Source organism: Carassius carassius, chromosome 1 (assembly GCF_963082965.1).
Source record: "Carassius carassius chromosome 1, fCarCar2.1, whole genome shotgun sequence".
Lineage (NCBI taxonomy): Eukaryota > Metazoa > Chordata > Actinopteri > Cypriniformes > Cyprinidae > Carassius > Carassius carassius.
This window is the reverse complement of record NC_081755.1, coordinates 47,043,248-47,058,243: the sequence shown is the minus strand read 5'-3', so window position 1 is coordinate 47,058,243 and position 14,996 is coordinate 47,043,248. Positions and strand designations below refer to the sequence as shown.

The window sequence follows — 14,996 nt, the reverse complement described above, 5'->3', positions numbered from 1 at the left end:
TAGTATTAAATATGTTTCTAAGGATAAAGTATTTTTTATTTATTTAAATATACAATTACATATTTATGGTTGCAATTATTTACACTATGTACCTACATAATTATATAACTATATAAAACAGTATATACGACTTTAATTATATTTTAAATACAATTGTTATTGTTGTTTTGAAAATCTGTAGCACCATTTTCTGGCAGATGGCACTTTAAGTGCAAAAACATCTGAGTGCAGTGAAATCCACATGAAAGTGTGATTAAGGGGGCCTAAATAGACAACAACAACAAACTAACAAATAAATAAAGTATTGATTGTTTGGAAGGGATGGATGAGCGAGTGTAAATGATGATTTTTTTTCTCCTGGGTGATGGAAACTCTTTCCTGAGCATGTTAGCGGCTGCAGGCTGACAGCCAACTGCTGAACATATGCTGATGTTTAGTCCTGATAAAGTGTGTCTCAGCAGCAGACGAGGAAACACACACCCCTGAGAGGAGGCGCAGTGTTTAAAGGGTCGAGTGTAACGGTAGAGATCTGAGATGGACCCTGAACTTCCTCCCGATTAAACCATAGCGGCTCGTCTCATCAGAACGCAATGGCTTGCTGTAACAGCCATCAGTAAACGGAGAGAAACCCCCATGAGTGTGTGTGTGTGTGTGTGTCGCTGCTCGATTACACCACGAGTGCTGGAAGCATCACTCACTCCAGCGCTCTCGTTCTGTTAGACGACTGAAAGCTAATCTGAGACACTCGCAAAGTCCATCCATAGTACAGAGACCCACAATCTGATAAGATAATAAAGAGTAAATACCTATAAATACCTGGGCATTTGGTAAAAGGTTGGGTTTTAATATTCATATTGAAAATCTTTTAAAAAAGCTCAGACCCAGATTGGGGTTTCTTTTTCGATTTCAAGAAATGTCCTGCTTTTGAAGCAAAAAAGAGCATTTATTCAAGGTTGTTTTCTTTCTGTGCTGGACTATGGCGATGTTATTTATATGCATGCTAATGTATCTTCACAAAAAAAAAAAAATTTGATTGTATATACCATGCTGCAATACGATTTGTGACTAATGCTCCTACACGTACCCATCATTGTACTTTGTTTGATTTGGTTGGCTGGCCCTCCTTGTATCAGAGGAGAAAAATGCATATGTTGATGTTTAATGCCAAAGCTCTACTGTAATAGGTAAACTGCCTTTGTATATCTGTAGTCTCTTATCTTATTGTTCTGGGCCCGGTTCCCCGATAACGCTCACTCTTAGCGCGCTAAGAAGACATCGTAAGATATATCTTACCAAAGTTGTTTATGTTCCTAAGTGTGTTCCCCGAAGTGTCCCTTAGGAAGCTTCTTAGCACGCTGCCTCTTACGTCCGACGTTACAAGAGCGCTGTCCCGAGTGAGGGTGCTGAATTAGTTGGCATCGATTGCTCAGGAATCGATTTTCCACTTCACGCGAAGGTGCAATACAGCGTTAAGAAAGATAACACATTCTATGCAAATGAAACATTCCTCAAATTATTAAAGTAACATTTATTTTAACATAGTTTAAGTTATCAGTAGAATATAGACTATAAATTAAATGATCAAATGGTCAGTAATATGTTCACACGATATGTTGTGACGGTTAGACGAACCGGGGATCCCTCGCTAATCATCCACACTCCTTATCCCATTGTGCCGCTTCTTGACATGGGTTTAACGACTTATAAAAATTATATAATACACTTTTTAATATTAATGGTAAGGTACTTTACAATCAGAATTGATTGGCAAGCAGCTGCAGTTACTTCTGTTTAATGCGGTATTGATTGCAATTGGTTTATGTTTTTAATAAAAAGCAACCTATCTACAATGAACAGAGAGAGAGAGAGAGTTAGATACAAAATATGCTGGGGAAGCAACGTAAAAAAGGGCACCAAGCCCCTCGTCAGAGGAACTTGAATTTTTGCTGGACCTTGCCATCAGGTCAGATATCACACCCCTATGGTCCACTATAACCTGCACGTTTATGGCCGCATATCTCTTCCACAATAAGTAGCCTATGCCTGATCAATCACTGATGAATTGGCGATAGGGATGAGTGTGCCATCCACCAGGATGTAATCCCCGGCATGGCGCAGAAGGGCGTTGGTGACAGTGTGGACGCACCTCCACACCGAGGTCTTGATTAGGCCGTTGCCCTCTCGCACGACCTCGATGAAGCTCTCTGTAGCAAAAAAAAAAAAAAAACGTAGCGCTGGGCTTCAGGGCTTAAAGCAAAAATTCCGCCGCATAAGTCTGGCCAGCGCAGGCCATAATGAGCTGTCTTGGGAGGCGAATATTTTTTAATATAGCCCCGTCAGGCAAAATGTCAAAAGGGCTTAAGTTTTGACGCATAAAAAAAATTGACATGGACTAAATGGCTCCGCGTCCGGCTCCGTCTTTGATTCAATACAAGGACACGTTGGATCGCTGCTATAGTTGGTCGCTTACTGGACACAACCACGATTACCCATTTATAGATTTTAGCCATTTAGAGCCAAATTGTTTGCCAGATTTTAATTATCAAAAAATTGATTGCCAATTCGCTTTAATTACATTACGAAAAAGCCTAGGCTAATTATCACCATATTAGTTCTGATACCACATAAAGTCAACTTCATAAATAGGCCTGTATCCATTGCGAACATAATTTATTATGAGTCTTAAAAAATAACATAAAATCATTGTTGAGCCACAACATGGTCAACATACCATAGTTTGACTTGTACTTCACTCCGCTGATTTCTAAAGACTACTGTACAGTAGCGTCTTGAGCTCAAACAACGCTAAGAGAGAGCTTACGAATGGTCCAGACCAACCTTAAGAAAGTGTGACTTACAGAAGATATACTTAGCGTACGAACGTGTCGGGAATCATGCCATAAGGTTAAGAGAGAGGTTAAGGAAAAGGTTAAGAACTACTTAGCGATAAGAACGTTTTGGGGAACCGGTAGTTATAAAACTAGATCGTCTTTTAAATTACTTTTAACTATGCCTAGATCATACTTTGAGTTTGACTTCTGAAAAGACTTAGACAAGTAAAGACAAGTGAAAAATAAATTATTTGAATGTAACATTATAAGGGCCTTTCATACCGCTGTAACCTTTTTATAGTACCATAACTAATTGTGGAACTATCCACTTTTGGGCTTTTTCGCACCACCATTTATTTTTGCAAGTATGGTGAACAGCGATAAATGTATGGACACTTAATTGCATTCACTTGAAGCAAATGTAGCACTGCCAGTTGTCATTGGAGATTCTTAATCGTCCTTTCCGTTCTTTCGTAGTGGGAAATAGTTCTCGCAAAATCGTCCCAATACTTGGAACTAAAGCGGTGAGAAAGGCCCTATATTTACAATATAATTCTGAAATCATGAAAGCATTTGATTTTTTTATTATTTTTTAACAACTCATTAATACAACTTAAGTGACAAAATAATAGGTTTGTAAATAAGTAAATAAGTTTGATTTATTACCGTGAATCAGTTCAAAGTGTTAATTTCATGTAAACTGATTCAAAACTCTTATTCAGCATTCACTGGCATCATCACTTAAACTGTTTAACAAGGCTTTATTATCGATCTATCAATCTATCTAGATCTGTAGGTAAACCTGTGTGTTCTGGTGAATTAGCTGCGTTTGTGTGTGTGTGTGTGTGTGTGTGTGTGTGTGTGTGTGTGTGTGTGTGTGTGTGTGTGTGTGAGTGTGTGTTAGCGTATGGCTCTGCTAAGCTCAACTGTCATTTCATTTTCCTTATGAAAGACTTTTACAGTCATCGAGACTCGAGGGCAAATCAGAATGAACTGAAAACAGAGCATGTGAAGCGGACTAAAGCCAATTACTCTGCGCTGAATTCTTCATTTGTGCCACCGAAGAGTTTTAAAAGAAATGTGATCCGTGACTGCTAATCAAATGGAGCCCAGAGCTAACTAGCAACGCTAATGATACGGCCACCATCTGACTGCCATAAATTACAGCAGCCTTCAACAGCCTGTGCCTTTACTGGGATGGAAAGCAACGTGGCGTCTAGTTTGGCTAATATCACGCTAGCATGAGTCGTTTTATTGGTTGTACTGGATTGGTGGCTGAGGAGTGCAAACGCAGCGCTCTCCGTTTCACCTCCATAAAGTGGGAAATCACTGACATCAGCACTGCGCCTCTGAGCAAGACATTTAACCCCGCATCGGCCCGGACGGGACAGAGTCACTAATACTTGACAGACATCACTACTGATCAAACCTCTACACCATATTATCTATCCATCCATCATGGAAACCATTCAGAGCGCTTTAGCAACCAGCTATCTATCTTTCCATTCATCCACCAACCTAGCAACACCCTAACAACAATCTATCTCTAATCTATCCATTCATCACTCTAACAACCTAGCAACTGTTCATGTAACAACTGCATAGCAAAACCTTGGAAACCACAGTCCCAGTGTGGTACTGAGCTTTGTGTGTGTTTTCTTTGGAAACTAAAGAGCAAAAAATACTTGACAGATAATCATTATTATTACAAAATAAACTAAAGCTAATTTACATTTGAGCGATGTGGGGAAATAATTCATTTTATTACCATATAGTACCATAACTAATTGTGGAACTATCCACTTTTGGGCTTTTTCGCACCACCATTTATTTTTGCAAGTATGGTGAACAGCGATAAATGTATGGACACTTAATTGCATTCACTTGAAGCAAATGTAGCACTGCCAGTTGTCATTGGAGATTCTTAATCGTCCTTTCCGTTCTTTCGTAGTGGGAAATAGTTCTCGCAAAATCGTCCCAATACTTGGAACTAAAGCGGTGAGAAAGGCCCTATATTTACAATATAATTCTGAAATCATGAAAGCATTTGATTTTTTATTATTTTTTAACAACTCATTAATACAACTTAAGTGACAAAATAATAGGTTTGTAAATAAGTAAATAAGTTTGATTTATTACCGTGAATCAGTTCAAAGTGTTAATTTCATGTAAACTGATTCAAAACTCTTATTCAGCATTCACTGGCATCATCACTTAAACTGTTTAACAAGGCTTTATTATCGATCTATCAATCTATCTAGATCTGTAGGTAAACCTGTGTGTTTTTTGAACGTTTTTCAGTGAGAAACCTTCCTCACCTGCGTAGAGCTCCGGTCCGTAAACTGCTCCAACCACCGGATTGAGTTTCCAGCCTGCAGAAACAGGACAGAGATGTGCTTGAACAGATCCCACAGAGAGTCAGATGTTTTAAACAGCTGTGTGCTGAGAGGAGCTCTTACTGTTTGTGTACGGGTTTACCACTTTCTTATTCGTCATCACTCTCGCTGTGGCATTGTTCACCTGAGATAGAGAGAGAGGGATGAGAGTGTGCTGCAGAAACATATATCAGAAACACATGCATATGAACACTGCACTCATGCAAACACACATGCATGTGAGTAATATCCATCTGTGCTTCCTGTAATCACCCACAATGCATCTCTTTTGGCTGTTCTGAGCCATGCACACCACACTTTAAAGAATGTGTTTTTATAGTCTGATATTTTGCTTCACTTTTGCAGGTTTTTTTTTTTACTGCAAATAGTTTGGAATTGATGACATACACAAGCAATGGATTAAATAAAACCATGAATAACATCAGTAAACAACACTTTGATCATGATATATGTTCTCAAATACATTTTGAAAATACAGTTACCCAATGAAAAATGGTGGAAGTTGATGAGCATAATAAAATTCTGCACTTTTTTTATTTAATAGATTTCATAGGTTCAGCTTTATATATATTTAATAATTGGTTTAACATCCAACAGATTAAATTCCTCTCAGAGATCAATAAAAATTAAAGAAATATTCTGGGAAATTTTCAACTTAATATCTAATGACAGTATCTGTCAAATATTTGGTATTTTTTATCTAAACTGAACAAATATAATATAATATATACAAATACCTACAATTAAATCCATGCTAAATTCAACTCAATTCAATACTATTCTTTATATCACTGTACAGAAACAGGAATTTCAGAGGACATGTTCTTAATAGTAATTTTAATTATTGTTATGATGCAACAAATGTTAAAAGTCCAAAAACAATATAAACATACTGTATACAAAATATAGTTTATTTTTTATTTCTTTTGATTTTGGGGTGAAATGTTAGAGTATAAGCCATATTTAACCCAGAATATTGCTTTCAGGTGTCACAAACACACAAATATGCACAGCTTTCGTGCAGATGCTCAAGAATCTCAGGAAATGAGTTCAGCAAGCAGGAAAGGAGGACGGAGAGAAGGGGAAAAGGAAAGCACCTCGATTTTACGTCCTTCTACGATTGTACCATTTAGTTTCTCCCTCGCACGATCTGCGTCTGTGCTCGTTTCAAAAGTTACAAAGCCAAAGCCCTGCGGACGCATGGAGTGAAACAGAAGGAGAGAAAGAAACAGCATTGAAGGGGTTTGGAGAGAGTCATGAGCCCACGACAGGAAGAACATGATCAGGAGGATTACAGAAACACGCTACAGTAAAACACCAGCAGAGAAACACAGATGCACAGTCTGTGTGTGAAGAGCTTCATTCAGATCATGCAGAGCATGTACAACTCTGGCTGTAGGTATAATTGATATACATTTTTTTACTATATTGCAAAAATAATATAAATATATAAACAAATGTAAATATAAATAATAGAAATATATAGTGTAGAGTGGAAAGGGGGTGGGGCTACATATGATGGACGGATGCTGTTTGACCAGGGGTGCCGCTAGCAATTTTGGGCTGTATGAAAGAAAATGAGGCTGAGTTCCCTGCTGTTCCCATTCCACCCCAAACATACAAGCAAGCCTAGTTATCCTAGTTACCCAATTTCATAATACTGACCTATTAGTTTTGCTATTGCTTTTGACCACTAAGTATCAGTATTTAGTAAGAAACCTACCCATAGTCGTAGGAATATATTTTATCTCGGGGTGCAGGGGGGTGGGGCTTGATGTTGAAAGGTGGGGGGGTGGAGTGCGGGGGTGAAGAATTTTAAACAAAATTTTAACATTAAACAGCCCAAACACTTAGAGATCAACATACAAATTAATGAAGGCAGCGTTAGACAAAAAAATTAATATATATTTGTGATTTTTCTTTAATATTTGTATTATTTTAAGGGAATTTTACTATTTATTAACCTCTAAATTCTCCACCATTTATCTTCTGCAATATCAGGGTGTAACATCTAGATGGCTGTAGAGCCCTTTATATGAATACATATAAGTACCTTTTTACTGTTTGCAGCAGAGTGAGAGAATTAAAATGTAAAACACGTTACTTGTATCAGGTTATTAACTGATATATTTTCAGACATTATTAAAGACAACATTCAGTAAACGTTGATATTTATGTTGATTTGAAGTGTCAGTTATTATTAAATCTAGACATAGAAAGCATTTTGTTTGGCTACTCATGCTAGCTAAAGTGTGATCAGTCAAAGTTATCAGTGTGACTAGGGCAATATTTTAAAACATAAGAGTGTTTACATACAGTGAACAGAAATGTTCTGTGGTTAAGATGTATATCCTATTTGAAGAAATTTGCATCGCAATCAGCAACTGGTAAATTGAGATTCCAGTAGCTTTACTGGCATGATAAAAAGACTTTATAAAGCATTGACAGCACTTCAAACCAATGGTATTGAGCATTAGAGGCTACAATTCATAGTTTTCAGTCATGTGACTGGATCGAAGACCTGTCGGGCAAAACATCCATAGAAATGCAGCAAAAGCTTGTCAATTTTCCTTTTGTTTCCAATCCACAAATATTTAGATCTTCGGCAAACTCGAAGACTTCTCTAATTTGACAGTTTACCATCTGATCTCACTCAGTGACTCTAGGCTGCATGCAGTGAATAGTAGTAATGCAATCACGCAGTAATTGTTGCCGAAATGCCGAAATAAGCTGTAATGTAGTTTTATTTGTAACTCTTTGGTAGATATACCTTTATAATTTCCATTGCAATACTATTTGTACTGTTACCGCTACTAAAACAGATCTCTGAGGGCCCCAAAAGTGTGTGTGCCCTTAGAATTGTCCCCTTAGCGGTGTCTCTGTGTTGAGCTAATGCAGGATGAGCTACTAGCAGCTCGAGGGGTGGGTTTATATCAGTCAGAGAGATAAAGGAATAGACGGAGGGCCGTATGAGTCCCGTGGACGTCTCACACGCCTGCATCTGCTCTGGTTTATCATGCAATAATGAGCTTACACAGAGGGCCAAAACACAGCCCATTTTTCAAAAGGGACAAACATATTGAATGCAAATTGCTGCTTCTTAGAGAATAGATTGTTTATTAATGGGCCGGTTGGTTCATTATACAGCAACGCTGTAGGTGGGGACAGCAAGGCATCATGGGTAATGGGCTTTGTAGGGAACACAGCAGCGAATGGTTGTCATCTTCATCTTATCTAGCCATGGGGGACAGAGGACACTGACTGCTGACAGAAACTTCAGCACGCACCTGTCGAACATGCTCTGTCTGGGGTCAGAGAGGTTACTCATAAGGCAAACATTAGCTAATATTAAAGCATTTCTGTTATATAACTGTGCTGTGATATAAAACTGTACTGTGAGTGTTTATGAAAAATGCATGCCGACTTTTTTTGTATAACAGGGTTAAAGCTTCAGTCAGTATATATAGCTGTAGAGGAGATCGGGGCTAGTTGTCACAATAAAACCACACTGACATACATTAATTGAATCAGGTCAATTTTGTAACATAAATACAAGCAATTTTGTATATTTCTATTGAAAATTAAATCTATTTCAAATCAACTTATATTTAATATGTTACTTTTTGTTGTATTTCTATTATTTTAAATAGTATTATTTATGCACTATTAGAGTGCTATTAATATTCTGAATTAGGTTTGATTTTGAATTCGATTTCTTTATTTGTTTGTTTTAAATATTACTATTTAGGTTTGATTTAGTTTAATTTATAATAACCTAGGTTTACTTTTATTATCTTTTTGTAATTTCTAGTAATTTTAGTGCTTTGTTTAGTTTTACGTTTTTCACCTAATATTTTTTTTTTCTCTCCCTAAATTAACAAAAACATTTTAAGTTATTTATTTTTTGTATTTACTCATTTAGATTCTCTATATAATTAAAGTGCTTTTAATTTTTTTTTTTTTTTTCGTTTTTTTGTCATTTTGTTCTCTGCTTTTAAACATTACTAGGTTCAATTTATTAATTAATATTTTAATGCTTTATTTAGTTTAGATTTTTTTTGCCTAAAATTTTTATATTTGTATTTTTATTTTCATTTATATTTTATTTCCATTTCAGTTTTATTTTATTAACAATAACATTTTGGTTTATTTTATTTATCTTAGGTTTTAGATACACATTTAGGGCATTTTAATGTTTAACGTTCCAGCAGTGGGTTTGGAGGGAAAACAGTTCACTTTGACATTATTAATATTAGTTTTACACATACAGCACTGAAGTGTACATCAGCAGCACAGGAGTTTGTACTTTATTCTGTCTTTCATCTGAACAAACAGTGGATCAGCATCAGGTCCTCAGCTGACCTCTATTCACGACCAGCGCTCTGATTATGTGCACTGCCGTGTCTGTTTTGTTCTTTGACTTTATAGTCTTTAATCTGAGTAGAGAAAGATCAAACTGGCGTCTCTAAACCAATAAAGAGTTCAGAAGAGAACGAGAAAGATCGTGGCTACACAAACAGAGAGGAGAAGAAAGCAAGCGTCATACATACCTTTGATCCTCTTTCATTAAAGATAATCTCCACGTCCAAGATCTTCCCAAATTGCTGCAGAAAAGGAAAGCGAGAGAAATAGAGAGCGAGGGAGAGAAAAGCAAGATGAAGACGGGAATAAGAGAGAGATAAATCGATTAGGAGCCTCTGTGTCCATGAGAAAGTGGGGTTCGAAACCTGGGATGAAATAATAACATCATGCATCCGGCAAACTGGAAATTATATAACACACAGGACATGTTAGATGCTTCCCACTACAGGCTTCATAAAACAACTTTTCCTGAGTTTAGATGGTGAAAAACTTTTGCAATTCTGTTGCTACTGTATAATCACATTCCACAGCATTATTAAGTGTCTGCAGACTCTAAGGGCTCTGGCGTGAGGTATGTAATGTGAAGTCTGTGGTGTGAGGTTTCTAATAAGATGTTTTTGGAGTGACGCTTCTAGCGTGAGGTCTGCAAGGTGAGGTTTTCATTAGAAGTCAGTGACGTGAGGTTTCCAACGTGATATTTTTGAAGTGAGGTCTCTGGCGTGAGGTCTGTAAGGTGATGTTTTCATGGGAAGTCTGTGGCGTGAGGTTTCTAACGTGATATTTTTGAAGTGAGGTCTCTTACCAGAGGTTTTCTTTAGAAGCCTGTTATATGAGGTTTCTAATGTGACATATATTAAGTCTATTGCATTAGTTTATATTGTAAAGTCTGTGGTGTGTGGTTTCTAATGTGATTTTTTTGCAGTGAGGTTTCAGCTGTAATGTATATGGAGTCTCTGGCATGAGGTCTCACATGTGAGGCTTTCCATTAGTGTGAGGTCAAAAGGTGTTTTTGCACCACATAGTGCTAGGATTCGTTTGTATGCATTTGAGAAATTAGTGTACACTTACGTTTTTTTTTTTTTAATTTCTAATTTATATATTGTTATATATTATATATGTAATTTATATATTGTTTTAGAGTGAAGTCTCTCAAGTGAGGTCTATTATGTCAGCTTTTTCATTAGAAGTCTGTGGAGTGAGCGCTCTAATAATTTAATTATATTTATAATGTGATGTCTATACAGCCTCTGGCGTGAGGTCTCTCATGGGAAGATTTTTTTCTTTTCTTTTGCAGCAGAAGTCTCTGGGGTGAGGTTTGCGTTGTGAAGTCTGTGGTGTGTAATATGATGTTTTTTGCAGTGAGGTCTCTGGCTTGAGGTCTTCAGTGGAAGTCTGTCGTGTGAGTTTTTTAATGTTTTTGCAGTGAGGTCTCTTTTAGAGTCTGCAGACACTTAATAATGCTGTGGAATGTGATTATACAGTAGCAACAGAACTGCAAAAGTTTTTCACCATCTAAACTCAGGAAAAGTTGTTTTATGAAGCCTCTAGTGGGAAGCATCTAACATGTCCTGTGTGTTATATAATTTCCAGTTTGCCGGATGCATGATGCATGATGTTATTATTTCATCCCAGGTTTTGTTCGGATCTGTGATTTGAATTTTCGAATGTGATGTATCTGAAGTTTCTGGAGTGAGCTATCTAATGTGATTTATTGATTGATTGATTTCTTTTTTGCAGTGAGCCGTCCGTTGTGAGGTTTCTTGTGTGAGGTTTCTCATTAGAAGTCTGTGATGTGAATTTTCTAATGTGATGTATCTGCAGTCTCTGGAGTGAGGTCTCTGGCTCGAGCTCTTATCAGAGGCCTGAGAGCGAGGGGAAAAAATAAGTAAAACAGGCTATATAATTATGTACACATTTAATTTTTATTATTATAAATATAAACTAAACTACATGTGTACAGTCTGTTTTTTTCTTCTTCTGTCTTTCACTGACGACAAGCTCCTTTTTCCTCTCTCTTCCTCTCTCTCTCTCTCTCTCTCTTGTTTTTGTTGTGTGGCATTGCTCCCAAGGGGGGAAACGTTCGACAATCTTCGATTTAGCTTCCGTGCTGTTTGGATCGTTAGAAAGCAGAAAGGGATGAGGGACGAGCGCAAACCCCTTTAATGAGTGCACAGTGAGGGTGGCTTTTAATTGATGCCTGTGATGGTTGTATTATTTCATTAAAAGTAATTACCATGTCGAGCATGCTGCATCGCCATTATTTGGCCACTGCGGTAGAAAATAAAACCTCTGCGAGTGCCGTGCAGGATGGAGAAAGATGACACTGGAAGTGCTAATAGGATCAAAAGTGGTGCAGTTGTATACAGACACAGACTACAAAAAAGGGATCGACGCTAATCAGGGGTCAATGCCAATAAGACTACATGCTAATGTTAATTAGCTGTTTGTGTGAGAAAGAAGAGGTCAGGAAAGAGTCACTAGACATGAGATGCAAAGATTCGGGAAGCCTTCATCTTAATTAACAGTACTTCAATTAGGAAAGAAAACACACACACACACACACAAGATCTCTTTAAAATTGTGGTTGTTTCTCCTAGACAGCGGTTAGATGAAATGAAGAGTCAATGCATTCTTTTGAATAAGATTCCTGCTTCTCAGATGAGAAAAAACAGATATCTCTTTAAACTGTTCCTCCTGGACTTCAATGAAATGAAATTGAGACGTACAGTATGCTGAAGACTTCCATTTCTCCAGGCAAACAGACTCCAGTAATCTCACATCTCTCCTCTAGAGTTTCAGTAGAGATCTCAACAATGTCTCACACTCTGCTCAGTTTTTCCAAGATACTAAAATCTGCAAACGTCAAAATGAACTCAAATATTTCTCATCAAATGATCTCATCTGCTCTACAAATTCATTTTTATGCCTCTAGTTTTATTTCCCCAAATGAACTTGAGGTGAAACATCAGAGAGCATGCTGATGCTAAAACAAACCGTGTGCGATAACATTTCAAGAATGACTCTGTGCTCATGGTCTTTTTGTTTGTGCTACAGCTGCAATGGCTTATTGCTCATCCAATCAGAATCTGTGTGAAACTGTAGGCTGAAATCTATCAATTTATTCAAATGAATGCACATTCTGCAGAGGGCTCAATCAGAGACACACAAACACATTAACTCCCCAGCGTGATCTCCGTGTTGTATGGTGGGGTTTTCCCTGGCTAGCGTGCTGCAGATGCTAATTGTTTTAACCAGGCCTAATGGACCAGTGATAGAGATTGATTAGTTTGGTTGGGAAGTTGCGTACGGCTGGGGAAGTGGTCGTCTCTACTGAGCATGCTCAGTTACCCCCTGTGGTGGCAGTTTTCTCATGCATATATGCAGTAAAACCTTAGCACAGCACTGCAGGGAATGAAGCACTTAGTAGTTTTGCAGAGAATTGAATACAATTGAAGCTGCTTTGAATAAAAGTGCCCGTCAAACACATAAATGTCTGCCAAATTATTACATTATGATATAATTGGTTGTGATCAACAGCTTGCCAGTATCACAGTTTGCTAAGGGAAAAAAAACTGTATACTGGAAGCGTACAAAGTGAGATTTTAACAGAAAAGCATTCAAAGAAGTTCTACACATGTGCAATGTATTCTGGGAAATGACATGTTCTGAAAGGCCAGAGTAAAAAATTTCTAACTTTAAGCCTTCAACAAGTTTATTTTCACAAAATTTGCTTTTCTAGTTTAAAAAAATAGTTATAAATTATTGATTATCAATCCTGTTTGCAACCTCTATTCATATGCAGTAATTAAACTGCAATTTAAAAGGCATTGTCAATTAAATTCTGAATGGCCAGAGTGAAAGCAGTCTCCTTCAGAAGCTGGATTAGCTGGATTCCCCGGCAGGGAATTATGCACAAAGTACCCTGCCAAAAAAGCTCATGTCGTATTCTGCCAACCACAGCAGTATTGAAGGCAGTTTCTGAGCCCTGCGTCTTTTGAAGTGCTCCGATTGGTGGGTTTTTTCTTTAATGCGAGTGTTCTCTCCATACCGATGAAGACTTGTTCACTGCTCACAGGAGTCAGATTTAAGCAGATCTTTAATTCCGTCTCTTAAAAGTGGAGAGCCGCAGGTGGAATGCTAACATAGTGTCTGCACAGCGGGAAAGCCGATGATGAAGGGAAGGCCCCCTGTGAGAGAATTTCCCAGCAGCCCTTGAGGCCCACAGGCAGAGGGGAAGAAGAAACAGCCCTAAAGCCAACACAAAGCCAGAGGTTTTACTTCTAGGAATGCTCTCTCCTACCTCACATTTCCGTATGGACATCCTCAGTAATAAACCACTCGGCTCTGGATAATGAGCCCAGTACTTCTGCACTCATTAGCGACTCCCAGACTCCAGCGCTTTAGCATGTGACGCTAACCTGACACCCCACTCATTGACTCTCCGTTAGCCAAGCAGCTAATTAGCTGCACTACTTTATTTTGGCAAACCTTCAGCCCTGCTAACCACAGGCTAAATCTCCATTAGCCACGAGGCTAATCAATGCCGCCAAGCTTTGTAAGCGTGGGATCAAGTCATTAGCGTGGCTAACTTGAGTCTGTGCAGCCAGATGGAGCTTATAGTGAGTGATTAACGTCTTAAGTGTTGGGCTTACACGGCAAAAGTATGGCCATATTTTCTTTGTTTATCTTCTTATGCAAATGCGGCTAACTTTCATCATGCTAACAGGATGCAAAAGCACTGTAGTGCTTCAAGCAATTACAGCAGAGTGCGATCCATTTGGTTCTACTACAATGTAAAACATTTTTTTTTAAGTTGTAAATAAACCAATGATTACTGGAGAACGGTTTAAAGAAAATAATATTTCATTTTTCCGTTTTTCATTTTTCTCGTTTTTGAGTAAAAACATTTTACTTTTGAAGGAAAACAAATTCGAATTTGCTGAAAATGCAGTCACCTTCAGGCCATACAATATGTTATTTCTCCATCAGAACAGATTTGGAAAAATTTAGCATGTTCTCTGCAGTGAATGGGTGCCGTCAGAATTCAGAGTCCAAACAGCTGATAAAAACATCACAATAACCCAGAAGTAATCCACACCACTTCCACATTTTTAACTTTAAACCGCTGCTTCCATCCAAAATAAAATACAAAAATAATATTAATAATAAATTAATAAATACATAGAGTCTATAATTTATAATGTTTTCTCCAGTCATAAAGTCCAATTCCTTTTGTCTCTCACATCAAAATCCAACCACATACTGTATGCGTTTAGAACTGCTTCATATGGTTTTGGCTGGTAAACGGTTCTTGATCTGTGCAGATTTCTCTCCTCATTTAGATGAGGCGACTTGAGAAAGCAATATTATGGATCATGGACTCATATTTTAGCAGGAACTAATCGAC

The 14,996-nt window shown here is 37.7% G+C and overlaps 1 protein-coding gene across 8 annotated transcripts in view; it reads right to left on the bottom strand.

Annotated features, from left to right (window-relative positions):
* Window positions 1-14,996, bottom strand: part of rbfox3b (RNA binding fox-1 homolog 3b) — a 245,994-nt gene that overhangs the window by 12,364 nt on the left and 218,634 nt on the right. For all 8 annotated transcript variants that reach the window (XM_059561849.1, XM_059561859.1, XM_059561902.1 and 5 more), the window contains 4 exons: window positions 9,778-9,831; window positions 6,325-6,417; window positions 5,291-5,351; window positions 5,150-5,203 (listed from right to left, as the gene is read on the bottom strand). In XM_059561849.1, coding sequence (XP_059417832.1) covers window positions 5,150-5,203; window positions 5,291-5,351; window positions 6,325-6,417; window positions 9,778-9,831 — 262 coding nt within the window. The remainder of the gene's footprint in view (window positions 1-5,149; window positions 5,204-5,290; window positions 5,352-6,324; window positions 6,418-9,777; window positions 9,832-14,996) is intronic.